Below are 27,629 nucleotides of genomic sequence, written 5' to 3'. Positions count from 1 at the left end.
AAGAATATGGACTGGAGGGGCAGATCTTTTCCATGTGAACGCCACTGAAAGTGCAGCAGTGAGAGAAGATTTTTTTTTTAATGTTTATTTATTTTTGAGAGAGACAGAGACAGAATGCTAGTGGGTTAGGGGCAGAGAGAGAGGGAGACACAGAATCCGAAGCAGGCTCCAGGCTCTGAGCTGTCAGCACAGAGCCCAACACGGGGCTTGAACTCATGAGCTGTGAGATCATGACCTGAGCCGAAGTCTGACGCTCAACCGACTAAGCCACCCAGGCGCCCCATAGAAAGATTTTTTTAAAAACAGTGTTTTGTTTTGTATCAGACATATACTCTCATATCCTTGATGCTTTCCAAGAGATGATAGTAATGCTTTTATTTACATCAGTTTGGTTGCTGAACTGTTTAGTTTGAGTGCCAGACTGCTCTGAGATTGGGCTTCTTGGCACCCCAGTTCTTACTTTGAGTCTAATATTGGAACAAGGCAGTTGTCTCCTCCATTGAATAGTCTTTCTTCTTTCCTCAGGCGGGGGAGCTTCCATCCTGATTTGGTCAGATTATGACCTTCTAGGAAGTTGTTGGGCAGGAAGTAGCTTTGTGTGTTAGCCTGAATTTCTCCCAAAGCAGATCCTGAGGCAAAGATTTGAGTTCAGGTAGACTATTTGGGAATGTGATTCCATAAAACAGGGAAGAATTAGCCAGTACATGCATGTGACCACTGAGGCTGGCACTGGTATGGGTAACTGATGTTCGATCCTATGGGAGCTTCTGAAGAGCTTTATGAAATGTTTCTCAGAATTGTCCTCTTAGGGAACAAAAAAGGAAAAGCATTTATTCATTGGCTCCAATCTTCTAATGGTCAAGGGTAGCCTCATAGGCTTTCATTGATCTGAGCTTTTGGCTTGTGCTCTCCTGACAGTTGACCAGTGTTAAAAGATAAACTGAGGCATATTAAAGCTTTTCTTAAAGTTCATTTATTTTGAGAGAGAGAGAGAGAGAGAGAGAGAGAGAGAGAGAGAGAGCATGAGCAGGGGAGGGACAGAGAGAGAAGGGGAGAGAGAGAGAATCTCAAGTAGGCTCCATACTGCCAGCATGGAGCACAACACAGGCTTGAACCCACAAACGGTGAGATCATGACCTGAGCCGAAACCAAGAGCTGGACACTTAACCAACTAAGCCACCCAAGCACCCCAAGTGATATTAAAAGTTGTAAGAATTTGGAGTGCCTGGGTGGCTCAGTTGGTTAAGCCTCAGGGTCAGGGCATGATCTCATGGTTTGTGAGTTCAAGCCCTGCATCAAGCTCTGTGCTGATGGCTCAGAGCCTGGAGCCTAGTTTGAATTCTTTGTCTCTCTCTCTCTTTCAAAAATAAATAATCATTTAAAAATTAAAAAAAAAAAAACTCCTAAGAGTTTATTTTGGCAAAAATTGATTCCAGTTAGGCAGCACCAAACCAGAAGTGGTTAGGAACATTCTGCCATTTGGAGCTAGGGGAATGATGTGTATAGAGAAGATGTGGAGGCAAAGCAAGAAAATTATTTGTTTGAATATAGCTTAAAACCTACTTGGCTGTGATTGGTTGCCCTTAGGTTTCCATTTCTTAACCTTGAGCATTTATAGGTTTAGATTTTGGTTTGCTTACCAGGCTGCCATGGCCTTAGAGCCATCTCAGTCTAATGGCCTCCTTGTTTAATTAACTTAACAGCAGGTTCTCATGGACATCCTGTCTCGTGAGGTTAGAGAGGCCACAAGGCATAAAGCAAAAGGCTCTCGGTGCGGAACAGAAACAAGATGGCCTTGGGCTGTACTTGCTCGGAACAGGTTGTCCTAACAGTGGCATGTGAAGCAGCATGTAGAAGAGCAGAGACTCTTGAGAAATGGCAGTGTGTCTGCCTGAATTGTGTACGTCAAGGAGAACAGATGGAGAAGAGAATGTTGATTGAGATTGTGCAGGCTTACAGACTTCATCTTGAAAGCAACAGGGAGCCAGTGAAAAGCTAATGCAAGAGTGACCCAATGAGATTTGTGTTTAAGGAAAAAAGCAAACAACACGAGTCATAGTGCACAGGGTGGATTAATGGGGTGTGTGTAGCATATGAGGAGGAGGGTGGTGGTTGTTATGGAAATTGTTACAGAAATTGTGAGACCTCTTAGGAGATCATTCAGACAGTCTAGGTGAGAGAATATGAAGATGTAAAAGAGACTATGGCAAGCAGGGGTTATTGAAAGAGAAATGGAACAAAGAAACGTGGCCATGAACTGGCTTGTGATCCAGGCTGAGTAGAGCAGAGTCTCATTCTCTGTGACCAGAAGCTGTTAAGATGTATTCCCAGAGCCAGTGCCTACCTTATTCCCCGCCATGTGGAGAAACCGTACATGGGCTCCTTTAAACACTTTGATTATTGCTGGGAAAGACAGTCTTTCAATACCTTGCAGTTAACATACACGGTTGTTTGCATTTTGTTTTTCTCTCAGAGCTTCGGGAACAAGGGGTGTGGTGTGTATGTGTGTGTGAATTAGAAAGGGAATGACTTAATGCTGTGGAATCCCTGTTTCTAGTCTACTCTGAGGCCTGTTCTAAACCTGCTTTCCATGGCTTGTTTATATTAACATGTAATTTCCTCTTTTTGGCTTAGAAAACTTGAGTTTCTCACAAGAGTCCTCACTAAAATAACATCTTTGTGTGTGTCTAAAGATTTTTTTGTACTTAAGAGAAATATTTTTTAATAGGTATTACTGAGTAATACAATTTTTTGAACACTTGTTAATTTCTCAGGTTAAAAAAACCTTGTGTAAATTACTTATTTCTAGTTACCGGTGATGTTGAAAACATTTCAATTCTGTTTGTTTTTTGTCTGACACGCAAGTGTCAGACTGACGTTGAGGTCTGAAGTGTTTCCCTGCCTATTCCTGCTCCCTCTCCCCTTTGCTTTTCACAGGCATTAGCCACAAAAATCTTCATTTTGACATCTGCTTCCTGGAGGACACAGATGACAATTATTATTAAATAATAAACCAGTTCAGTGATGCAACAGGGAAAAGAACAAATCAAAATTAAGTTGTACCATTTGAACACATCCATTACGACATAAGTAGACATAAAATAGTGGAGTAGCTGGCTGGACAGAGAGATGGGGCCGGGATTTACGTTTGTTCTGTTCATTGCTTATCTCCACATCTAGAACAGTGTCCAGCACATAGCAGGGCACTGACGCTTGTTTAATGAATGGACAAATCAAATAGTTTCCTAAAAATGGGATGGAAGTATATATTTTCCCATTAAACAAAACTAATATTGAGTTTAATTTTGCCTGAATTGATCAAAAGGAAATGATTTAGTGAAACCCAAGAGATTTCTGAACCACATAAAAAATGTCTTAACCACCAAAGGTTTCTAGTAGGCTACTCTAAGATTTAAAAGTTTTTGAAAAATTACTTAGTGAATTTTCTTTGACATTTTCATTTTTCTAGATGAATTAAAAAATTTTGTTTTAATGTTTATTCACTTTTGAGAGACAGAGAGAGACAGAGTGTGAGTGGGGGTGGGGGGGGGGCAGAGAAAGAGAGGGAGACACAGAATCTGAAGCAGGCTCCAGGCTCTGAGCTGTCAGCACAGAGGCCGACGCGGGGCTCAAACCCACGAGCTGTAAGATCATGACCTGAGCCAAAGTTGGACACTTAACTGACTGAGCCACCCAGGTGCCCCTGTGACTCCTGTCATTATCCCCTCAAAAGTTCCATGAGCTTTAAAAAATGGAAATATGTTAACCCTGTAAATTTGTGGTAAATTGATGTCCATACACTATTCATTTTTATTTTTTTCAATACAGTGCTTTATCAGTTTCACGTGTACCATATAGTGATCCAATAGTCCCGCACGTGACTCAGTGCTCATCATGACAACTGTACTCCTTAATCCCCATCACCTATTTCACCCATCCCCCCACCCACCTCCCCTCTGGTAACCATCAGTTTGTTCTCTATAATTAAGAGTCCTTTTTTTGGTTTGTCTCTTCCTCATTTTCTTCCTTTGTTCACTGGTTTTCTTTCTTAAATTCCATATATGAGTAAAATCATATGGTAACTGTCTTTCTCTGACTGGTTTATTTTGCTTAGAATTATATTCTCTAGGTTTATCATGTTGTTGCAAATGGTAAGGTTTTATTTTTTTATGGCTGAATAATATTCCATTGTATATGTATACCACATCTTCTTTATCCATTCATCTATCGATAGACACTTAGGCTACTTCCATAGTTCGGCTATTGTAAATAATGCTGCAATAAACATAGGGGTGCATATATATTTTTGAATTAATGGGTTTTTTTGTTTGTATAAGTACCTAGTAGTGAGATTACTGGATCATAGCACAATTCTAATTTTAATTTTTTGAGGAACCTACATACTGTCTTCCACGGTAGCTGTACCAGTTTGCATTCCCACCAACAGTGCATGAGGGGTCCTTTATCTCCACATCCTCACCAGCACTTGTTGTTTCTTGAGTTTTTGTTTGTTTGTTTTGAAAGAGAGAGAGACAGCACACACACAAGTGGGGGAGGGGCAGAGAGACAGGGAGAGAGATAATTCCAAGCACATACCACGCTCAGCCCTGAGCCTGATGCAGGCCTTGATCCCACAACCATGAGATCATGACCTGAGCTGAAATCAAGAGTCAGATGCTTAACCAACTGAGCGACCCAGGAACCCCTTCAGTTTTTGTTTATAGCCATTCTGACAGGTGTAAGGTGATATCTCATTGTGGTTTTCATTTTTTTCTCTGATGATGAGTGATGATGGCATCTCTTCATGTGTCTGTTGGCCATCTGTATGGATTCTTTGAAGAAATGTCTATTCATGTCTTCTGCTCATTTTTAAATTGGATTATTTGGGGGTTTTTTGGTGTTGAGTTGTAGAAGTTCTTTATATATTTTGGATGCTAACCCTTTATTGGATATGTCATTTGCAAATATCTTCTCCCATTCAGAATTGTCTTTTAGTTTTGTTGGTCGTTTCTTTGCTGTGCAGAAGCTTTTTATTTAAAAAAAAAATATTCTTAATGTTTTATTTATTTTTGAGACAGGGAGAGACAGAGCATGAACAGGGGAGGGTCAGAGAGAGGGAGACACAGAATGTGAAACAGGCTCCAGGCTCTGAGCTGTCAGCACAGAGCCCGACACAGGGCTTGAACTCACGGACCACGAGATCATGACCTGAGCCGAAGTCGGCCGCTTAACCGACTGAACCACCCAGGCACCCCAGAAGCTTTTTATTTTGATGTAGTCTCAACAGTTTATTTTTGCTTTAATTTCCCTTGCCTTAGGAGACATATCTACAGTGTTCGTTTTTAAATCTAAAAATGTTTCTGCATTAAATTTAAAAATGTTTAAATTTAATATGTTTCTGCAATTATGCAAATAGATGTATCTCTTTAACTTGGATTTGCATTAAAAATTATACCATGCAGGGCTCCTGGGTAGCTCCTGAAAAGCTTGCGATTTCAGCTCAGGTCATGATCTCACGGTTTGTGAGTTGGAGCCCCGTGTTAAGCTCTGTGATGACAGCTCAGAGCCTGGAGTCTGTTTCGGATTCTGTCTCTTCCTCTCTGCCCCTCCCCCGCTTGCGCTCTGTTTCTGTCTCTGTCTCTGTCTCTGTCTCTCTCAAAAATAAACATTAAAAAATTTTCAAAAATTATACCATATAAAATTTTAATAAAGATAGTCCTATTCCAAGGTGTTTCATAGTTTGTGAGAATGTATATACCAGTTACAAGCAATTACGTGGCAACTTAGAACAACAGAACTTGTTGCCCGCATGAATGATCCAGGATGTGAGGACCATGGAAGATGGAAGGAGGTAAAGAGCAGTTGTGGCAACATTTCCTGGTCCGATGGAGTCCCGCCTCCTGTACTGAGCAGCATGTTCCCAGCTGATCCCTGGGCCCTGACCCCCATTTTTGTTCAGTTGATCTCCTTGTTGGCAGAGCCTTCCTTCCCACCAAAAAGGCTAAGTACTATTTTACTTTTCAGCCTTCCTTGCCATAAGAACCTAGACATACTTCTCAAACTAGCTATTAAAATATAAAAGGAAACCTGCTGAGTAGCTAGAAAAGATTTGTGTGTGTGTGTTTGTTGAAAGAGAGACAAGCAAGAAGAGAGCCTATGGCCTCACTTTCTTCCTGTCCTTGAACGCTGATGTGTGAGAATGTGGTGCTTGGAGCTGTGGCGGTCATCTTGCAACCTTGAGGGTAAAGCCAGGAGAATCCCACAAAAGCCATCCAGAGACCTGGACATCGTCATGCCACTGCACCAACCAACTCCGGAATCATCTAATGGAATAATGGAATGTTTTCACTTGTGTATCCTGGCACGTGTAAACAAAAGCATATTAACGGATACATTTTCTGAATCTGCCTTCACCTCTTTCAGCCCAGTGTCATGCATCCCATTTCTAGTTGACAATCCTTCCAGTTAGAATGTCCGGGCAGCCTAGTTAATACCTCCAGATCTCACCATTTCCAGCTCTCTGCTCTCCTGTACATTCCTCCTTCTCCATACAAACCCTCCCTGTTACATGAGGAACCATAATTACACCAGCCTCATCTGCTCCTGGGGAGATACCGGCTTACACTCTCATTCTATACCCTACCTCACTCTATACCCTACTCTTTGTCAAGAGCTTAAAATCATCACAAATTTTACACATCTTGGCTATTGTGTACCTGTGTTGTTTTGTCCACTCATTGTTTACCCTCCCCTCTTCCTGGCAGATGTGACTTGATTTCCTAGGAGGATCTGCCTCTCCTTTACGTTCAGTTCATGCATTTGAATAGGGTAGATGCCATCCTTTGTGTTCCTGGCCCTGCTGCTCTTCCATTTTTTCTAACCATCATCGGTGCATACACGAACAGGGATACAGTTTGAGTCAATGAGCTCCAATCTTGGGGCCTTTATTTTAACGAAGTGGAAAGAAATTTATGCTTTTTGCTGATATTGCCAAAGTCAGGCTGATGTGAGGCTGGAGCTTCTGGGGCCTGTAGAAAGTTGGGCTAAGGAGAAGTCAATCAAAACAGAAAAATACCGAACAGGAAATGGAGAGAGAGAGAGAGAGAGAGAGAGAGAAAACAGGCCTGATGACACTGTTTGAGCCCCTGGACTTTTCCATCAAGTGACCTAATGATTTCCTTTTCTTTCTGCTTAGGCCATTTTGAGTTTGGTTCTTGTCACTTGGGCTTGCAACCAGGGAAGTTCTGATCACTAGAGCACCTGTAAATTCAAGGTGCAGTACCTTTGGGTACTGATAGCTTATTACACCCTTCTCATAATCGTAGGACCTTGGCTCCATCTGTGTCCCCACCTCAGGGCCTCTCAGTGTTTTTTTCTCAGTGCCTCATGTATAGGGGGTGTCAGTGCCTCACAAAGCCCCACATATTCTTCAGCTCCAGTCTCTAGGTGATGTCTTCTGCTCATCAGTTACCACTGTGCAAGTTGCCAGGGCCCTGCACGAAGACTGACCACTCTGTTGTATTGTCTCAGTTTAGATACCATTACAAACACAGAGCAGCTCCATGGATGAGAAGGTGAAATGGGTTCAGTGTAGCATCACTGAAAACTCTCACAGTCACAAGAAGAAAAAGTTCATAATTTATTACCAAAACAGTGCGTTACATAGAAACTCAGGTTTTTTTTAATTAAAAAAATTATTTTAAGTTTATTTTTTATTTTATTTTTAAAAATTTTTTTAAGTTTATTTATTTTTTAGAGAGAGAGAGAGAGAGAATGAGTGAGGGAAGCACAGAGAGAGAGGGAGAGAGAGAATACAAGCAGGCTCTGTGCTATCAAGCGAGGACTCATGAACTGTGAGATCATGACCTAAGCTGAAATTAAGAGTTGGACACTTAACCTACTGAGCCACCCAGAAGCCTCAGAAATTCAATTGTAAACAATAAGAATTTCAAAGATACTGACTTCTTATATGGAAAACCAGAATTCAGAATCAGTAAGGAACCCCATGGTAGTTGTGTGGTAAGCATTTCTAAGGATTCATGGAAACTTGCTAAAGTGAACATATGTTTAAGCATCTTTAAAAAAAACCTACAAAATACTAAAAGTAAAATTCCATTGTTGCCTTAATATCCAAAACTATCAAGTGGGTGTTAAGAACTACTATGTGGAGCTGGATTACTATCCACAGTTTTAATGTTTATTTATTTTTGAGAGACAGAGAGAGAGAGAGAGAGAGAGAGCGAACATGAGGAGCAGAGAGAGAGGGATACACAGAATCTGAATCAGGCTCCAGGCTCTGAGCTGTCAGCACAGAGCCTGACACAAGGCTTGAACCTGCCGACCTAGAGATCATGTCCTGAGCTGAAGTCTGATGTTTAACTGAGTGAGCCACCCAGGCGCCCCCTATTCACAGTTTTAGTGAATAATTCAAAATGATTCTGAGTTTATTGTTAGGCTAGTGGTTTTTACTGAGGACAACTGTCTACATTAAAGTCAAATTGATTTGTGGTTGCTTCATTTAGGAGACATAAACCCTCAGGAAACCTGTCAGTATAAAAGGAATACCTCAAAAGCCAGTCTCTTCTGTTCTTTAAAGAAGGGTTTAATGAATGGTCCTTAATTTGTCAGAAGAAATAACTGTAGTGGTATGAGTTATCCTACAGAACTTCTGGATCTTTTATGATAGTCTAACAAAATTAAAGCTTTTGATTTAATGCAAGATGGTGCTCTGCACAACCACAGTCTGAGTTCCAATTTCAGCTCAAAAATGAGTTGGCCATACCACTCAAACATCTTCCAAAAAAATGGCTCTCCAGGGAATATGGGGGTGACCTCTTTATTGTCCTGACTTGTTTCAACTGGACTTTAAAATTATAGCTTATTTATTCAAAAGTTTTAAAATGTTTATTTATTTTTGAGAGAGAGGGAGAGTGCCAGTGGGGGAGGGACAGAGAGACAGGGAGACAGAGGATCCAGAGCAGGCTCTGTGCTGACAGCAGAGTCTGATGTGGGGCTCCAACTCATGGACTGTGATATCATCACCTGAGCTGAAGTCTGATACTTAGTGGACTGAGTCACCCAGTCTCAACTAAGTTCATCATCTCTATTCTCAAAACCTGCCTCTTTTGACAAACCCCTCTCTTAGAGACCACTGAGAATCATGCACATTTCCCTGTTTGGCTCATGCCTATTATTCTAGTTCTGCAATTAGGGATTGACTGTGTCTTATACTCATTCACTTAATGAATGAATTGAATGTTTCTTGAGTGCCTGTCACTGGGCATTCTATTATCTTGGAATTCTATGTCTCATTGCCTAGCACAGTGTCAGCATAGAATTAACTCTCAAAGATCTCTTGTTGGATAATTCGTCTTTTTTAATTAATGAACTATTTCAAGCACACAAGAAAAAAAAAGATTAAAGAATGAATAATGATATGTGTGCCAACCACGCAGCTTAAGAAGTTTTTAGAGATAAATTCAAGATTCTGTATACCCTCCATGACTCCATCACTCTCCCTTCCTTTCCCAAAGGCAATCATTGCCCTCAATTTGATATTTACCATTCTAATGAATATATTTATATTTCTACTATGAAGTATTCTTTTAACTATTTCAAACTTCATATGAAATATATTGTTGTATCCTTTTATCCATGTTGATGGATAAGACTAGTTCATTGTCACTTTGTACAGTATTTAAAGTTTTTTAAAGGTTTTTTTTAAAGTATTTATGTATGTATGTATGTATGTATGTATGTGTGTAACCTCTAAACCTAATGTGGGGCTTAAGCTCACAATCCCAAGATCAAGAGTTGTATGCTCTTCTGACTAAGCCAGGCACCCCTGTTGTATAGTATTTAATTGTTGTTTATTAATCCGCTCTCTTCTTGGTGAACATTTAGATTGTATTCATTTGTTTTCACTATTATAAACATGCTGCAATGAATATTTCTCCTTGTTCACGTGTGGAAGTGGAATTGCTGGTGACTTTTCTAAATGTTACCAAATTATAATGCTTATAATCCCAGGCGCAAATAGGACAATTCTTGTTGCTTTACATGCTTACCAACATTAGACATTGTCAGACTTTATTTATTTGTTTGTTTATTTATATTTATATTTGACTATGGTTGACATACAATGTTACAGTATGTTTCAGGTGTACAACTTAGTGATCTGACAAGTTTATACATTATGCTACATTTACCACAAATGAACATCTGCACTTGATCTTAGCCAAAAGGCCAAGAAGCAATGGCACAAATGAACATCTGTTTGGATACAGTATCATTGACTATATTCCTTGTACTGTGCCTTTTATTCCCATGACTTTATTTCATAAGTGGAAGCCTGTATCTCCCTCTCCCTTTCACCCATTTTGCCCATCCCTAAGCTCCCTGCCCTCTGGCAACCACCAGTTTATTTTCTATATTTATAGGTCTGATTCTGCTTTTTGTTTCTTCATTTTTTTATGAGTGCATTATATGGTATTTGTCTTTCTCAATCTGACTTTATTTCACTTGGTATAATACCCTCTAGGTCCATCCATATTGTTCACATGGTATGATTGCATCCTTTTTTATGACTGTGTAATATTCGTGTGTGTGTGTGTGTGTGTGTGTGTGTGTGTGTATGTGTATCATATCTTCCTTATCCATTTGTCTACTTTGGGAGGCATTGTCAGACTTTTAAATTATTTGTACATCTGATGACTGACTCATTGGGATTAAAGTTCATTTCTCTGATGACTACTGAGATCAATGACTCTGATGACTTCTACTTAGATATTTTATCAACCTGGAATTGATTTTTGTGTATAATGTGAGGTTAGGATATAACTTCAGGTTTTTACCATGCAATAAATGTTTATTACAGCACCATTTATTGGATGCTCAATATTCTCTGATCTGCAATGCTGTCTCTGTCAAATACCATGTTCCATATATGAGTGGGTCTGTGTCTGGGGTCCCTATTTTATTCTTTTTATTAATTTATCTGTCTCTTTACCAATACTATCTTGCCTTAGTTACTGTTACAATACATTTTTTTATTTTTTAAGTTCTTTTTATTTTTTTATTTTTAGAGAGAGAGCATGCAAGTGGGGTAGAGGGGCAGAGGGAGAAAGAGAGAGAATCTTAAGCAGGCTCCACACTCAGCATGGAGCCCAATCAGGGCTTGATTCCATGGCCTTAGGATCATGACCTCCGCTGAAATCAAGAGTCCAATGCTCAACTGACTGAGCCACCCAGGTGCCTCAGCTGAGCCAGCCAGGTGCCCCTCCTTTAGGTTCTTTTGAAAAATGTTGAATAGAACCAGTGATAGCTGGCCTCCTGGCTTTGTTCCTGACTCTAACGAAGATGCTTATAATCTTTTACCATTAACAGGTTTGCTTTCAATTTTTTGGTAAATACCAAATATCACATTAAGGAAGTTCTTTTCTACTTTTCTATTTTTAGCATTAAGAGTTGTTTTGTAATCATCAATGAGTGCTAAGCTTATCAAAAGCTTTTTCTATATCTATTGAGTACCTATTGATTGTGTGCTTTTCTTTTGATTATTTGACCATTGTGTAGTATAGTATGAGGAATCATTAGAACAGATACAATTTATTGGTATTTTTCTAATTTTATTTTCCTTATATTCTTCCACAATAAGACCTCGATTCTGTTCAACCACACAAAGTTATAAAATTAAAAAGAACCTCTTAGCAACAACCATAGTGGATGAGTCTGGCTGTATCTGAGCTGAGATTGAGTGAATGTGGGTGTCAATTCACATTCCACTGCAGGAAATTCTGTTAGTGGTTTCCAAAGCTGGATAGGAAGGTAATGGTAAGGGGAGGGAGAGGACAGCACACTGCTTGTCCTCCACTCCTTCTTCCCGCCCAGCCTATGCAGTAAATGTGAACTTTCCGGAGAGAGGCATGGTATCTGCATTTCTGCATGGCAAGGAGCATGGTGCTTGGCACAGTGTGGCCTGAAGAGGAAGCAATGGCATTTGGCACATCAAAGGTTTATAGGAAAAGAGGGTAGAATTGGGCAGGATATTTTCTGTCTGAGCTTCAGCAGAACATTAGCAAAGCCATAAGGCTGGCAGAAAATTGTAGAAGCTAGGCAGATTTAGTAGGTACCCAGCACCCCCAAGAGAGAATAGTGTGTTGATTTACTCCTGAACACTTCTGAGACACCCCGGTGACTTCCCAGAGTCACTTAGGGTCTGGAGTGGAAGTAAAGGATAAAATTTTTTGTATGTCAATAGAGCTACTGTAGATTTTCACCAAGGCTGGTACATACTTACCAGTGAGGGGTACCTGGCTGGCTCAGTTGGTAGAGCATGTAACTGTTGACCTCAGGTTCAGGAGTTCAAACCCCACACTGGACACAGAGCTTACTTAAAAAATAAATAAATTTTGGGACACCTGGGTGGCTAGTCGGTTAAGCATCCAACTCTTGATTTTGGCTCAGGTCATGGTCTCATGGTCTGAGGTCAAGCCCCACATCAGGCTCTGTACTGACAGTGTTGCGCCTGCTTGGGATTTTCTCTCTCCCTCTCTCTCTGCCTGTCCCCCATTCATTCTCTCTCTCTCTCTCTCTCTGTCAAAACAAACAAACAAACAAACAAACAACAAACAAATTTTTAAAAAAGACTTGCCAGTGAACTATTTGGTGGATTTGATATTTGCCAGCATATTTTTCCACCATAGGCCACGCACTAGCAATTACACAGCAAAGAAATAGCCAATGTAAAACACACAAGCGTATTTTTAGATTCTTTTGCTTTGTTCTTTATTTTCTTGTTAATGATGCATCCAACCACCACTGTTCCAGAACAAAATCTTAATTCTTTCCTGTTTCTACAAAAATTGAGAGTACTTTCCTATGGGTTCTATCATCACTGGTTAACAGCTATGTGTTCTGCAGACTGAACGGGAAAACCCAACTGTATCTTTGTGTCTCTGAATGTAATTAACTAATTTTCAAGTATTCAATGAAACCACAGATAGACTTAGCCAACCACTTTTTCCCCTGAGTTTTTGAAAATATTCACATCTTAAGAAATGTATTGCATATGTTCTTTATCCATTTACCACTAAATGTTCCAAAGCTTGCATTGTGGGAGTTAGATGTTGCCCAAAGAGCTCATTGAACCATTTTTGAAACTGCTCTTCTACAAAAACAGGAAGTCACAATATAATAAATGTCGAGTGAATTTGAACTTGAGAAAAGTTTAATTAGGTTTAAAACTTTTGAATTCATATATTTGAGCTGGTTCTAAATCAGGGCATTGGTGAGTCCCCTAGTATCTATTTTTCCTCTTTAATGCATGTGTGAGCACACACGTGTGTGTGTGTGTGTGTGTGTGTGTGTGTGTGTGTGTGTTTGTACAGCACCTACTTTGTATGCATTTTATTTTATTTTATTAAAACATTTTTTTAATGTTTAGTTATTTTTGAGTGAGAGAGAGACAGAGTGTGAGCAGGGAAGAGGCAGAGAGAGAGGGAGACATAGAATCCGAAGCAGGCTCCAGGCCCTGAGCTGTCAGCACAGAGCCCGATGTGGGGCTTGAAACCCATGAACCATGACATCATGACCTGAGCTGAAGTCAGATGCTTAACCAACTGAGACACCCAGGTGCCCCAGCTTTGTATGCATTTTAAAGTGAAAAGAAGAAATTTCTATATATTTTTAAAAATTTATTTTGAGAGAGAGAGGGTAGGGAGGGGCAGAGCGAGGGAGAGAGAGGATCCCAAGCAGGCTCCCTGCTATCAGTTCAGAGGCTGACATGGGGCTCAATCTCATGAACTGTGAGATCATGGCCTGAGCCAAAATCAAGAGTTGGATGTTTAACCGACTGAGCCACCCAGGTGCCCTAGAAATTTCTATATTTTGATTACATTGCATGTGAGGAAGGAAGGAAAACAATCCTGAGACTACAGACTTGGAAATTCAGAATGCATATTTAACCCTCTTTGAGCAGTGTGACTTTGGTCCTCTTTTTTTGTCACCTGTTAAAGCCACTGAAATGGGGACATTTACACTTAGTGATTCATTTTTAATATATATTTCATAGATTAGTTAATATATTATTGAAAAGAATGCTGTGCATACCAATGCAGTGGGCAAGCTAAGAACAAAGAACAGACCGACAAATCAATACTCAGCTTGGCCCCTGATGTAAGGGTATCAGCCACATTTGCTGAAGGTTCTTCTGTCTTTGTTTCATTTCATCAGCATGGAATCCTATCAGACTTCTAAAAGTAGTACTTATTCAACTTTTGCTAGGCACCCCAAGAGCACAGGTGGGTAAAAACTTACTCCTAGGGCTTGGGAGTGTGAAGGTTTGGTAGGCGTTGTGGAGGGAGATAGTGTGGAGTAGTGCATGGCAACCACAAAATGTTTGAATGCAAATGCTACAGTCAAACTATATCTGTTTATGTAATTATGAAAATACTGCTTCAAGTTGCTTATCAAGTTAAATGATTTAACTCCCTCAATCACCAAGTGAAATTGATGCTCCAGGAAGAAAAGCTGTTTATCCTGTGAATTCCTGAGCCCTTGCTACACCATTTTGAAGAACCTGGTCTCCAAGAAAGAAATTATATGTATCTATCTATATATAATATATATATCTTAAATCATAGATTGTATGGCCAGTTAATGAATTGAAAACATGGTTCATTACTACATTTATCATTTCTAACTTGTCCTAGTTGCTCATTCACAAAAGAACCATGGAATCTGTGCTCACTTCAACAGCACAAGCATTAAGACCTTATACATGACAGAGTAGAAAGGTATCTCTCATGCCTTTCCTTAGAATCCTCCCATTACTTGTGACTTTTTCTTTATGATAACGCCATACCAATTGTTCTCTTTCTCATCTTTTATTTTTTCCCACTTTTTAATGCATATTCATTCACTTATTTCTTTAATAGGCTCCATGCCCAACATGGGGTGTGAACTCACAAACTTGAGATCAAGAGTTGCATGCTTTACTGACTGAGCCAGCCAGTTGCCCCTCAGTGCATTTGTATATACATTTTGTCATATCATTCCGTAAATTACTGAGGCCAGTCCCACAAATCCTTAGCCTTATTTGACTAGTGATAACTAAAACTTAGCCAGGTTAAATGATTTCCTTGAAGTTGCATTCATTGAAAAGTAGTCACTTTGCATCTACCATGCACCAGAACTAGATACACAAGGGTGATTAAAACAACAGTCTAAAGGAGGAGTCAGGAAAGTAAACAGGCAATTATAGGATCAAGGGATAAGTACAATAATTGAGGTTAAGTACAGGGCACCAAACATAAACTTTAGGGAAACTCTTTACCCAAACCTAGGAGGTAGAGTAAGGACAGGCTTCATGGGATAAGTGATATCTAACCTGAGATCTGAAGGACAGGTAGGATTAGCTAGATGAAGATTGGTGTGGATGTAAATTATAGGCAGAAAACAGAAATAAGCAAATGCTCAGAGTGAGAAGAAATATGATGCATCAGAAAAGCTGTTGTTAGCTGTGTATAAAGTGTGAGAAAGAGGCAAAGCTGCCATGTTTAATCTCACAGGTTGTGTTCTGCACTACCCAGCAGTCACCACTCACATAGGCTAGGATAAATGGCACCTTCCAGAGTTGAGCAATGTGGCTTCCCTGTAAGAAAAATGATGGGTGGGGAGAGAGAAGGATCTTGAAAACCGAGTACAGTAAAACCTTGGTTTGTGAGCATAATTCATTCTGGAAACGTGCTTGTAATCCAAAGCACTTGTATATCAAAGTAAATTTCAAGAACCGTTTGCTCAGTTGTGATCATGTGATGTTCAGTGTCATGTACTACTCCTATGGCAAGACATTGCTTGTTTATTAAGTTAAAATTTATTAGAAATGTTTGCTCATCTTGCAGAACACTCACAGAACACGTTACTTGCAATCCAAGGTTTTACTGTATGCTAAAATGTTTGTAAATAGCCTGAAGGCAATGGAAAACCATTGCAGGGGAGTGACTTGACCAGACTTGCATTTTAGAAAGACTATACAGCCACTGGGGTGGGGAATGGATCCAGAGAAACCAGCTAGGAGGCTGGTTCCAATAAGGCAGGCGAATATTAAAAACAGTCTGAAATGAAGTCCTGGAAATTGGGATCAGAATAAGCAATAGATTTGAGAGATGATGAAATCAGAATTGATCAGACTTGGATAAGCTGCAGCTTTTGTTCTTAGACCAAACTAGGTCCACGGCATGTCATTTACTGAAATGGGGAATACAAGAGGAGGACTGAGTTTAGGGGAAGATTATTATTATTATTGAGAGAGAGAGAGAGAGAGAGAGAGGGCACAAATGAGTGAGGGACAGAGAGAGAAAGAATCATCCCAGGATGGGCAAAGGGAGAGAGAGAGAGGGAGGGAGAAAGAGAGAGAGAAGCGGGGCTCACCCAAAGTGGGGTTCATGCTTACCTGAGTCAGAGCTTCAGCTTGACCCGAGCTGAAGTCAGATGCTTAATGACAGAGCCACCCACGTGCCCCTAGGAGAATATTATTAATTCCTTTTTGGACATGCTGGGTGTGAGGTGATTTTGAAGCATTTGAATGAGAAATGGTCAGTTGGGTGAGTCTGGAGATCAGGAGATATAGGGTTGGGCTAAGACACAGAAATGCATTTTGGGCCAAAACTAGAACGTTGTCACGTCGTACCGGAATGGAGTTGCTCCAAGTGGCTGTGTTTTCAGGGGAGTGGGCTCAGAGGAGTTAGGGCGGAGGGGGTCATAAAGTGGAAATAAAGAAAAGCCATATATATTTTTTTGACAAGTGAAGCAGAAGAGTTAGCAAATTTTGTGACTAAGCATGATCATTTTTCTAGCAGAAGGTTGAGAGTGCCTCAGATTCTAGTGTCCCAATGAGGTTGAAGGACCACCATTGCATATCAAAGTGTGCCTGCTGGGGTTTTTCCTCTCTTCTTGGAGCCTCAGGCTTCCATTGACTTCACCTCTTCAGTTCTTTTCTCTACGTTATCCCTCCTCACTTCATCTTCTAACAGGAATATTACTTTCTCACCCTCTACTGTTTTTGATTTGTTTTTCCTAGAAAGCTGTCTTAAAAAGTTGAAAGCAGGGGCACCTGGGTGGCTCAGTCAGTTGAGTGACCGACTTTGGCTCAGGTCATGATCTCACAGTCCATGAATTTGAGCCCCGCATTGGGCTCTGTGCTGACAGCTCAGAGCCTGGAGCCTGCTTCGGATTCTGTGTCTCCCTCTCTCTCTGCCCCTCCCCTGCTCACACTCTGTCTCTCCCTCTCTCTCAAAAATAAATAAACATTAAAAAAAAATTTTTTTTAAGTTGAAAGCGAATGAGATAGAATTTAAAAAAACACAGTAAACAATGGAAGGTTTAACCCAGAGCAAATTCCATATTCATTTTAGCAATCACTCACAGGCAAAATTTAAATACTTTATTGCCACATTATTGTAGTAACTTAGCTCTTTCTACTTGGCTCTGTTCTACTTCTGGAATTATTTTGTGTTGTTGAATTTTACACTTTGGGTAGGAAAGTGGGATTTTCAGTAGGTAGTTAAAGAAAAAAAATCAGTATATATTGAGGAGAATTACTATGTTCCCAGCTAATACTTCCTCCACTTGCATGCTCTTAAAGTCAGAGAGTTTGCCATTACTTATTGAATTTATACTTAACATCCAGCACTATATGGGACACCAAAGAAGTATAAGGCATGCCTAGTGACCACTAGGAGTTTCTAATATGATGAGGGAAACAACACATATGCAGAATAAAATATAATAGATTATAGAAGACTAATACTCATAAGACATTTAAATACAGTAAACAAATAATAGCAAATAAAGTATGAAATCCTTAACTGAATGCTATTGATTATATATGTGTGGTCAAGGACAGTGAAGACCAACAGTCAAAGAAGGCATTTTCTGTTTTAAATAAAGAACATAACTTTCAACAAATCACCACCAAAAATAACTTAATAATATTTATTTTATTTTTTTAAAGCTTTCCTTTCAAATGCTTATTTTTGTGAAACAGAGAGAGCGTGCACAAGCGGGGGAGGGGCAGAGAGACAGGGAGACAGAGGAACCAAAATGGGCCCTGTGCTGACAGCAGACAGCCCGATGTGGGGCTAAAACTCATGAACTGTGAGATCATGACCTGAGCCGAACCTGGATACTTAACCACCTGAGCCATCCAGGTGCCCCTATGATATTTATTTTTTTAAAACCTACCGTATTTCTTTGTTTCTAAGGTGGCATCTTTTCACATTTGAATACAACAGATAGAATAGCTAACCTTCATCTTGCACTTTGTATGAGGTACTGTTATAAAGTGCTTTAAATATGTTGACATGTTAAATATGGATCATTTGATAGGGTAGAAATATTTCATCTTCTCCCCACTAGGCTCTACTAAACAATTGGTACAAACTGAAATTCCATGGCTATTTAGGGTCCAAGAAGTATGGTATGTGTGCAGGTAAATAGTGCATATATATATATGCGCATATATATATATATATATATATATTACATTGATGAAATGTTCTTATCTCCTTAGCCTAGATTGCCAGGCCTTTGGTTATGCCTTGTGAGGATCACTTGCTAGCTCCAAGATACCCTTGGACCCCCTATATCTTAACAATTTGGTCAAAGGCTGCAAAAGACAGAAGAGTCTGCATGTTGAGATAGTGAGGTAACCTCATCCAAAATTTAATCTCATTCAGCAATCATTTACATAGCTCTGCTTGTGGTTTTCAGCTGGGCCAGGAAGGTGGTTCTGATTTATTTACAAATGAGATGAACTATCTAAACCACCAGAGTAAAGTCAAAATACATGATTATATTGGGTGGGGTTCCTCAGGAAACGGTGTCTGAAGTGGAGATTTGCAATGCTATTAGCAACACCACCTGTGGGAACTGAGGGGCGCTGGACTGGTCAGAAGGAGTTGATCTGCAATGCTGTTGCAGCATAGGCCTCAGCTGATCCCTGGGCAGGGGCGCTCTGGAGCTAAGATGTCCTTTCAGAGATGTCCTGAATTGAGGCAAGGGAGCCTTGGCTTTACATTCTTGCAGTCATTTGATGTGTATAGCCTCCAGGGAGGGGTTGTAGCCTTTGTTGAGGCAGTTATTTTTGGCTGAGGTCAATGCCTTGGGGAAGGCTTAACGTTAAGCTGTCAGCAGACAACACTCCCAGCAGCTGGGGGATATGGGCTTTGGTCCCCAAGGTGGAAACTGGGTGGGACACCACAGCATCATATGTTTACATGTTAATGTACATATAGACACATATGTATATATGCATATGTATTCATATATTTATATACACACACCCATAAATATATAGACATACATACACATTTTGTGTGTATTTATACTTATGAAAATTCAAAAGGAAGAAGTAATTAAAACCCTGTGAAATGTGATATAGTAAATTGGGCAGATTTATTGAAATCATAGGCTATTATCACTGCAGTAACAGCGGTTCTCAGGATCACCCCTTGATGTCTTACTATAGTGATCAAATTCTCTGCAGACTAGATCATGTCAGCAGAAGTTTCCATCCCATAAAGACTGTGGACCGTTGGCCTTGTCACAGAAAAGAAAACAGCTTTTGGTGCAAATTGGAATAGATAAAAAAGCATTTGCCATATCCATAGATGTATACCAGGTCCCCGGGATTATGTTGATTTGCTGCAGTAAAGATAGCACGGATAGAATGCAGTTGCAACTGCCTTTACCATATGATTAAGTTCACAGCAATTCATAGGAATTCTCTAAGATTCATCTGCCTCTGCAGGGCAAACAGGCGAATTGAATGAGGGAAGTGATAGTATCACTACTGCTGCATCATCCCTATCTTTTATGCTGGTACTAATTTCTACAGCTCTCCAGGGATTTGGTTTCCTATCCTGATAGCAAGAGGAATTTCCAGAGGCTTCCACTTAGCCCTTGCTACCACAATAGCCTTCGCTCTGTGGGTCAGACAAGTAATAGGATTCTGCCGCTTATTTAGTATATCTATTCTAATTATATATTCAAGAACTGAGGCAACAACCACAGGCCGGGTCTGCAAACCTACTGGATCCATGGTGATTTGTGCTTGGGTGAAAACTCCATTTATCACCCGATTACCATAAATCTCCACAATAGTTGGGGGACCCAGTGATATTTTAGATCCTCAAGAATTAGCATTTATTCAGAAACAGTATCAAGTAGTCCCTGAAATATCTGGGTATTTCCTTTTTCCCAGTGCACACTCACTCTGACAAATGACATCAGGTTCCTTTGGGAAAGGCCTGGATGAAGATTTGTCATATATATTTCTGGCAATGCTGCAAGGTCCTCCTTAAGGAAATCAGCCTCCCTTTCAATCAAGGGGCTCTGTGAACTGACTGAGGTATGAAAACTGGTTGAAAAGGATGACTTTTCATTTTGATGGCTCAAGTCAGGTTTCAGGCAGCAGACCTAGTTTTGCCTGGTACAGAGATCAAGGAATATTTCAGAAGTCTCTCCATCTATTTCATTCCTAGGGCCATCCAGGGCATTAGTAAATATCCCTGTAGGTCACGACCTTTGACCTTTGATGTTGCCCCTGCTGCCCATTGCGGTAAATATGTCCACCCTGTCCCTGCCAGTTAAGTGCTGTCACCTGGTTATTGCAATCCCAGGATCCCACTGTCCTGGAAATCAGGGAGCGATTTCAATAGAAGCATCTTCCACCATCAAATCCAGTACTGCAGAGCTTTGCTGGTGCTCCCCTTTCTAATATATTTTTCAGTGCCTTACTATAAACACCATCATCTGGGTCTCTAGGGGTATATAGTTGAGGGTTGGGTATATACATTACACATAAAATCACTCCAACATTGCCATCTCCATGAACCTTTGGATTTTTTCCTCTACATTATACCAGGGACATTTTGGCATCTCAATCTCATTGAATATAGACCACCAATGGGTCTAACTTTTAGCTAACCAATTAAATCGTTAGAGTCACTTTCAGTGTATGAACTAACACATCAAATCCAGGCTTTATGGTAAATGCACCCATATCAATAACTTTAACCAACCCTTTTCTCTTTATTTTGTTTGGAACTTGACCCAAAACTGTTCAGCCTTTCACAAAATCATGTCACTTCTGATAACATCGATGTTAATATTTGAGTTGCTACTACAACACATTCATATTGGTCTGCACTTGCAGTTTTCTCATTCACAATGGTTATACGTACAAGTATAAGCATCTTAATATTTTTTGTCTTCTAATACAAAATTAATTATAAATTCTTTTTATTTTTCCTCTACTATATAATTAGAGCATTATATTGACTTCTTGGGAAATGTGCACAGGCAGTGAATAGTGTCTATGAATTTCATTTCAGGATAGTAAAGGGAGTACTAAAAATAATAGTTGCAAAAGGAGGTGATGGGTCTGATAGGGTTGAGAAAAGCTCCCTTCTCCTTTCAAATTGGGTCCAAAGAAATTATGTATAGGCATGGCCATGATGAACCAAAGTGGATATTGTGTGTATTTGCTAAATAAAATCATTTGTTATCCCTTTTCTGAAAGATGGCTATGTTTTTTTTTTTAATTTTTTTTTTTAAATTTAGTTTTGAGAGGGACAGAGACAGTATAAGCAGGGTGAGGGGAGGAGAGAGAGGGAGAGAGAATCCCAAGCAGGCTCCATGCAAGGCTCAAACTCATGAAACCGGGAGATCATGACCTGAGCTGAAACCAAGAGTTGGACGCTTAACCAACTGAGCCACCCAGGCACCCTATGTTTTTAAGTAGAGAATTCTGTGTCCTAATCAGTTTACTTACAAAGCCATGCAGGATGATATTAGGAAATACAAATACCAACAACAGTGGTGAAGAACTGCCTCACAGATATAACAAATGCAATTTATTTTGTGTTTGAAGGAGGACTTGAGAAAAACATTCTGTCTCTGAGCATTCCTGAGGATGGAGGAGGGGGAGCCAGGGGCATGTTTTCTTAGTTCCTCAGCCTGTATGATCTGAGTCACAACTTCATGGTTAGATGAGGATGCTAAGCAAATGCTACCCCTCCCTTCTCTCCTCTCCCACATGGAATCTTTGGAGAGGCTCTAAAAGTAGGAGGAAGAATCTGTATTTGCTTTATGAATGAATGAAGGGTGGTTATTTGGTCTTAACCCAGAACTCTAGCACTGGTTTGCTGTTCAATGCAGGTTTGCTCTATGGTATGCCAGGGGCACATAGGGCCACCTGGGAGCAGTACCCCACCCACTTGCCTACTTACCTCCCTCCTTCAGAATCTCAACTCTTGTCACTTTCTCAGGGAAGCTTGCCCTCACCCACCAGTCTGGTCTGATTCCTTTGTCCTGGATTCCTTCAGGACATTCCTTCCTGACAATTCCTTCAGGACAATTCCTTCATTGCCCCCCCCCCCCCCCCCCCCCCGTGATCCCTTATCAGTTTATGATTAGACTCCTTAGCTGTGACTATGTGGTTTATGTAGGACACCTACTAAGACTAAGTATCTTCCCTGTTTATGCTCCCTGCCTTTCATATTGTGCCTAGCTGGCATGTGGTACAAAGTAGACACTCAGTACATAGTTGTTGAATGAAAAAATATTTGCTACAAATTCCAGAAGTATCAACACTTACCATGATTTATGTATATTACCATTGTATTTGTATCCCATGCTTTTGACAGCCGAATCTTCTATTTGTGGAAGAGCATGGTAACTGGATTTTGTAGAAATGAATGAGTCAGGACTGGTGAAAACACTCAAAAGCTCCATTAATTTTCTTTTCTTTTCCAGTAACTCTGCTCTACCCTCCATCTCCCCAAGTCAAAACCCAGTGTTTGAACTTAACCGTGTGGGTTTTGTGTGTGTCCAGCTGGAAGGTAACTGGAGAACAAGGTGGAAGGGCTAGAGACCCTGTCCCCCACCTCCTAAGTGACGAACACTCGCTAAGGAATGACAATGTGACCAAGGCCTCCCCCCATTAAACAAAGAAAGCCCCAGAACCACAACCCCGGACCGAGGTGGGATAATTTGGAGTGCTGGGTAATCTGGTTCCGAATTAGAGGGAGAGGTTTAGGAGAAGTGAGACTGCCCCAGTCTCTCAAGCTAAAGTTGGTGGCCTGTGAGTAGCAGCCTTTCTTGCGCCTCCGGGTGTGTCCACCGGGCTCGCTCATCAGGTTGTGTCCGTGAATGTACGTGGGTATGAGATGCGGCTAGGCAGGGCCACGCTCAGCCCCAGGGCGGGAGGGGGGGGCTTCTGTAACCGCGCACGCCCTTGGCGCCGCAGGGCAGTGGGGCCGGCACGCCGGGGCGCAGTGTGCAGGCGCGGAAAGCAGGCGGCAGTCTGGCCCCACGGCGCGCCGGGCGCTGGCTCAGGCGAGCTCTGGGGGCCGCGGGCTGCGAGGCCCGGCTGCGGGCGGCAGGAGGCAGCGTCGGCCCAGGCGGCGAGGCAGCGCGCGGTGATGTCAGTGGCGGCCCGGCTGGCAGTAGCCGGTACTTCCTGTATAAAGGCGGGCGGGCTCGGCTGCAAACCCCACTAGCCAGTGTCAGCCTCTCGGCGGGAGGAGGAGGCGGCGGAGGAGGAGCAGGGGGAGGGCTGTCAAATTCGGGAGCCAGATTTTTTTCCCTTCCCCTGGCAATCCCTTCCGCTTCCCCGGCTCCTGGCGTGACATCTGCGGACCCGGGACCTGTATGTGTGTGCGCGCGAAGGAGCGGAAGAATGGCAGTGCTCAAACTCACCGACCAGGTAGGGGGCGGCGGCGCGGGCGGGCGGGACGCGCGGGCGCGGGGCGGCGCGGAGCCCCGGCGGGGGGATGGGGGCGCGGCGCGGAGCGCGCCCGCGAGCTGTTTACTCGCGGCGAAGGGGAGGAGTGTGTGCGGCCGCCGGCTGCTCCGAAAGCCGGCGGCTGCGGCTCTCCTGCCCTGCGCCGTCCCCGCCCTGGGCCGTCGGAACTGCGCGCCCCGCTCGGTGCCCGCGGCGCGCCGGGGGGCTGGGGAAGGGGCCGGCGGGCGCCAGGCGCAGCCGGGGTGCTGCTCTGCGGGTGTGCACTGGTGTGCGTAGATGAGCGCGGGTGTGCGCTGTCCGCGGGCCCGGGCTGGGCAGGGGGAGGGGAGGCTCGAGGTGCTCCTCCGGCTCCTACCGTGCTGCGCAGCGTGGGCTCCGGCAGCCGGTGCCGGCGGCCGGGAGGCTCGTCCGCGCAGCGGGAAGGAGGGAGGTGTATGGAGAGGGAGAAAGGATCGCAGCCTGGGACCCTCCCCGAGCCAAGCCAGAGACCGGCCCAGACCGCGGCTCTTGTGTGGTCGAGCTGTCTTTATCCGTTTGACATGACAGCCTGACTTCCTCTTTAGTAGACCAGAGGTTGTGTGTGCGTGGTGCGCGATGGGGTCCCTTGGAGACGGCGCTTTTGGTTCTGGCCGGTCTGTCCCAGGAGGAGAAGTCCCGGGGCTCCACTCACAGCGGTGAACCACCCTCTCTGTGCCTGTGTGTGTCAGTTTTGTTGCTTTCCTGGCTCAGACACCGCACAGGGCAGCTCTGGAGTGCTGGTTTGGAGAAGTGGGGTTATTTGCTGACTCGGCTGACAGTCCTTGCTGCAGGTCTGGGGAATGGAAACACCCCACCTTTGCAGACTTTGCTGCTCTTAGGATATTGACACTCATAGGCGCACAGCCAAGTTGCATGATAGAACTCTGCAGCTTCTTTCACGAAAAAAGGAGACAGCTTGTTTTTTTCCCTTCTGCCATTTATTTATGGATAGTGAAATGAACACTGTCCTGGTTGGCACAGAGTCAGTCTTGACTTTGACACCCTATCAAACATGCCATTTCTTGATATTTAACATCTCATACATCTTGAAGGGGTTGCATTTGTTGCTTTGCTGTCCCCAGTTAGAATCCAGCCAGGACATTTAGATGCAATCAATCACCAGAATGATTTGCTTTCATATCTTTGAGAGTCACATTTCTGGTTTGTTTTCCTTAAGTATTTACAGGCATTTTTTTTTTCTTTCTGTGGAGGAGAGATCACTGAGTTAAAACTCATGTTAGCCTTAAATTTAGCAGGAAGAACAGCTGGCAATTGTGATGAATCTACTTGTTCCCTTTGGTTCCAGAGCATTTAAAAGTGTAAGTTGATATTAGGATTCTCTCCACCTTTTAGTCACATACTTTGACAACTGTTAGACATTTGCTTTTTTTCAATCTTCCAGTTTTAGTCTGTTTTGGTCATGTCATCTTTGCTGGTCCAAGTTACTATACTTGTCTCTTAATTCCTAAGTCTTCAAGTACAAAAAATGAATCTAATGGACATTATTATTATCACATACGCAACAGAATTTCACAGAGAACTTTAGAGTTGGAAGAGATGCTAAAGACAGTCCTTCATTTTTTTAAATGAAGAAACTGAGATCTGAAGAAGTGAAGCGTGGGATCTTGAAGGACCACAGCTGTTGGCCTGTATTGCTGAAACTAACTCCTGTCTCCTGCCTTCCAGGCTTCTGTGCTTTTTGCTAGTGGTTGTAAGACACCTCTGTCTTTTCATTGGGTGTGTTAAAAGGGTTACAAGAAGTTATCCGCTCCTAAATCAAGATCAACAGTAGGGGAAAGTGTATTTCTTGGTCTTAGAAAGAAAGTTATTCTTCAGGATTTATCAGAGTAGGACTTTCAAAGATGTTTGTCTTTTAAAATGTTTTGGAATACATCTCCTCCCTTCCCCAAAGAAACTAGTATCGTTATGGAGAAAAAAAGTCATGTAACCTGCATTTGATTCCATCTCCAAATGCATCAAAGTGGTCTAAGGAGTTTTAAGACTCAGGAGCATCTAAGAATTGCCAGCCCATCTTGGGACAAGGCCAGAAGAAGGCCGGGTGAGGAGGTGGTCTGGGCTGGGTGGAGTCGTGAGCAATAAAGGTTTCTGTGTGGCTTCAAGTCCAGGAAGTGTGTGATCTTTCTTGCCTTATATAGTCTTACCTTTCAGTTTGAAACTAAATTCTTAGACGCTGGTTCCTAACCTCATCAAGGCTTAAAAACCCTTTGCTTAAATCCATACTTAGCAAGAGTTTTGCTCCATCCTTTGGGTAGGGGGCTGCCTGCTCTGAGTCTCTGCCTTAGAGTTTGTAGAGGAGCACCTAACTCTCCATTTTGCTGCTGGTAAAACAATCACTTCTCAATTCCTCCCTCACCTTTTTTTTTTTTTTTTAACATTTATTTATTTTTGAGACAGGGAGAGACAGCATGAACGGGAGAGGGTCAGAGAGAGAGGGAGACACAGAATCTGAAACAGGCTCCAGGCTCCGAGCTGTCAGCACAGAGCCTGACGTGGGGCTTGAACTCACGGACCGCGAGATCATGACCTGAGCCGAAGTCGGATGCTTAACCGACTGAGCCACCTAGGTGCCCCCCTCCCTCACCTTTTAATGCCCTATTTGTGAGGTGATTCTTGATTTTTGCCATGACTTTTGGATTTTTAGCTTGATATCCTGATTTCCCTGACACATTCTTGTTGTTGATAACCTGAATTACAAGTTGTCTTGGTTTGTTTTCAAATGTGCCAAAAAGAAAGAATGTAAGAAGATGACATTTCCTGTCCTGCTGGAGTGGGGTGGAGGAGCTTATTGGGTTGATGGGAGTCCCCACCTCTACAGTCAGCCCACACTGGCACCTCAGTCATGCACCAGGAGGAGACATCTTTTCTGAACTCTGTTTTGGGAGAGTTTTAAAAGGGGACAGGCAAGTGTGATTTTTAGTTTTGTTTTTGTTTTTTTAATTTAAATTACTTTTTTTCTTTTTCTTTTTTTTTTTTTACTATGAGAAGGAACTGAGAGCTGTTGCTACAAACAAGCTTAACATTTAGCACTTCTGCATTTGTAACCGTGTCTCTTCTGTTTTCCTCTTCACACAACGCATACCGTTTTTCTTGCAGTGTTCGGGGGACCAAGGATCCTGGTTTGCCAACAGAGGGGTTTCCCAGGGTGTAGGACTTTCAGTGCTAACACTGGGAAAATTCTAGGCAAACCAGGATCAGCAACATAGAACACACTCACCTATGTAATTAATATACTAATGTAATTGTTTCCTCCTAGAAGGACATTAGAAGGTTTCTTTATATCTTTGATAAAGTGAGGTAATTTTAAGTTTGGGAGAGAAAGTTCTATTTCATACAAATGTAGTGCCTTTTAGCTCAAGATAGCCATGAAACTCCTTGAAATTTTATTTGCTATTGAACTTTTGGGGGCTGCTCTTTATGTCTAGTTAAGGTACTCTCGTGATTTTAAGTGTCTGGTCATATCTTCAGCCTGCCTCCGATTCCCTCCTCACCACCCCGCCCCCCCCCCCCCCAAAAAAAAAAAACCCAACGTTTTTCAAAGTTATGAAGCCAGAATGGTGAGCTGTTTTGGACCTTTGAAATGTTCACTATTCTTACCTGAATTTGCTAGTGACAGCAGAATGTCACCTCCATCTCGAGGGCTGCCTGTAGACAAACTGTTTCAGCAGGTGGCCCTTTATGGAGCTTCCTGCCTGGAGGCCTTCTGGCTAGATGTCCCCTTGCCAAGTCCTAGCTCACACTTGAGTCACCCATGTCCTTGCCAAAGGCAGTGGCTGGCAGCCGT

The 27,629-nt window shown here is 42.1% G+C and overlaps 1 protein-coding gene across 4 annotated transcripts in view; it reads left to right on the top strand.

Annotated features, from left to right (window-relative positions):
• Positions 1 to 23,558: 23,558 nt before the first annotated feature.
• ANKRD44 (ankyrin repeat domain 44) overlaps positions 23,559 to 27,629 on the top strand; it is a 325,303-nt gene continuing 321,232 nt past the window's right edge. For 3 of the 4 annotated variants that reach the window (XM_030326794.1, XM_030326793.1, XM_030326796.1), the window contains exon 1: positions 23,560 to 23,770. In XM_030326794.1, coding sequence (XP_030182654.1) covers positions 23,744 to 23,770 — 27 coding nt within the window. In that variant the 5' untranslated portion in view covers positions 23,560 to 23,743. Of the gene's footprint in view, positions 23,771 to 27,629 lie in introns of all 4 variants that reach the window. The other variant, XM_030326795.1, reaches the window with a different exon arrangement.

Source organism: Lynx canadensis, chromosome C1 (genome assembly GCF_007474595.2).
Source record: "Lynx canadensis isolate LIC74 chromosome C1, mLynCan4.pri.v2, whole genome shotgun sequence".
Taxonomy (NCBI): Eukaryota; Metazoa; Chordata; class Mammalia; order Carnivora; family Felidae; genus Lynx; species Lynx canadensis.
Note: the sequence above shows the minus strand (reverse complement) of the source record. Positions and strands in the feature narration are given on the sequence as shown.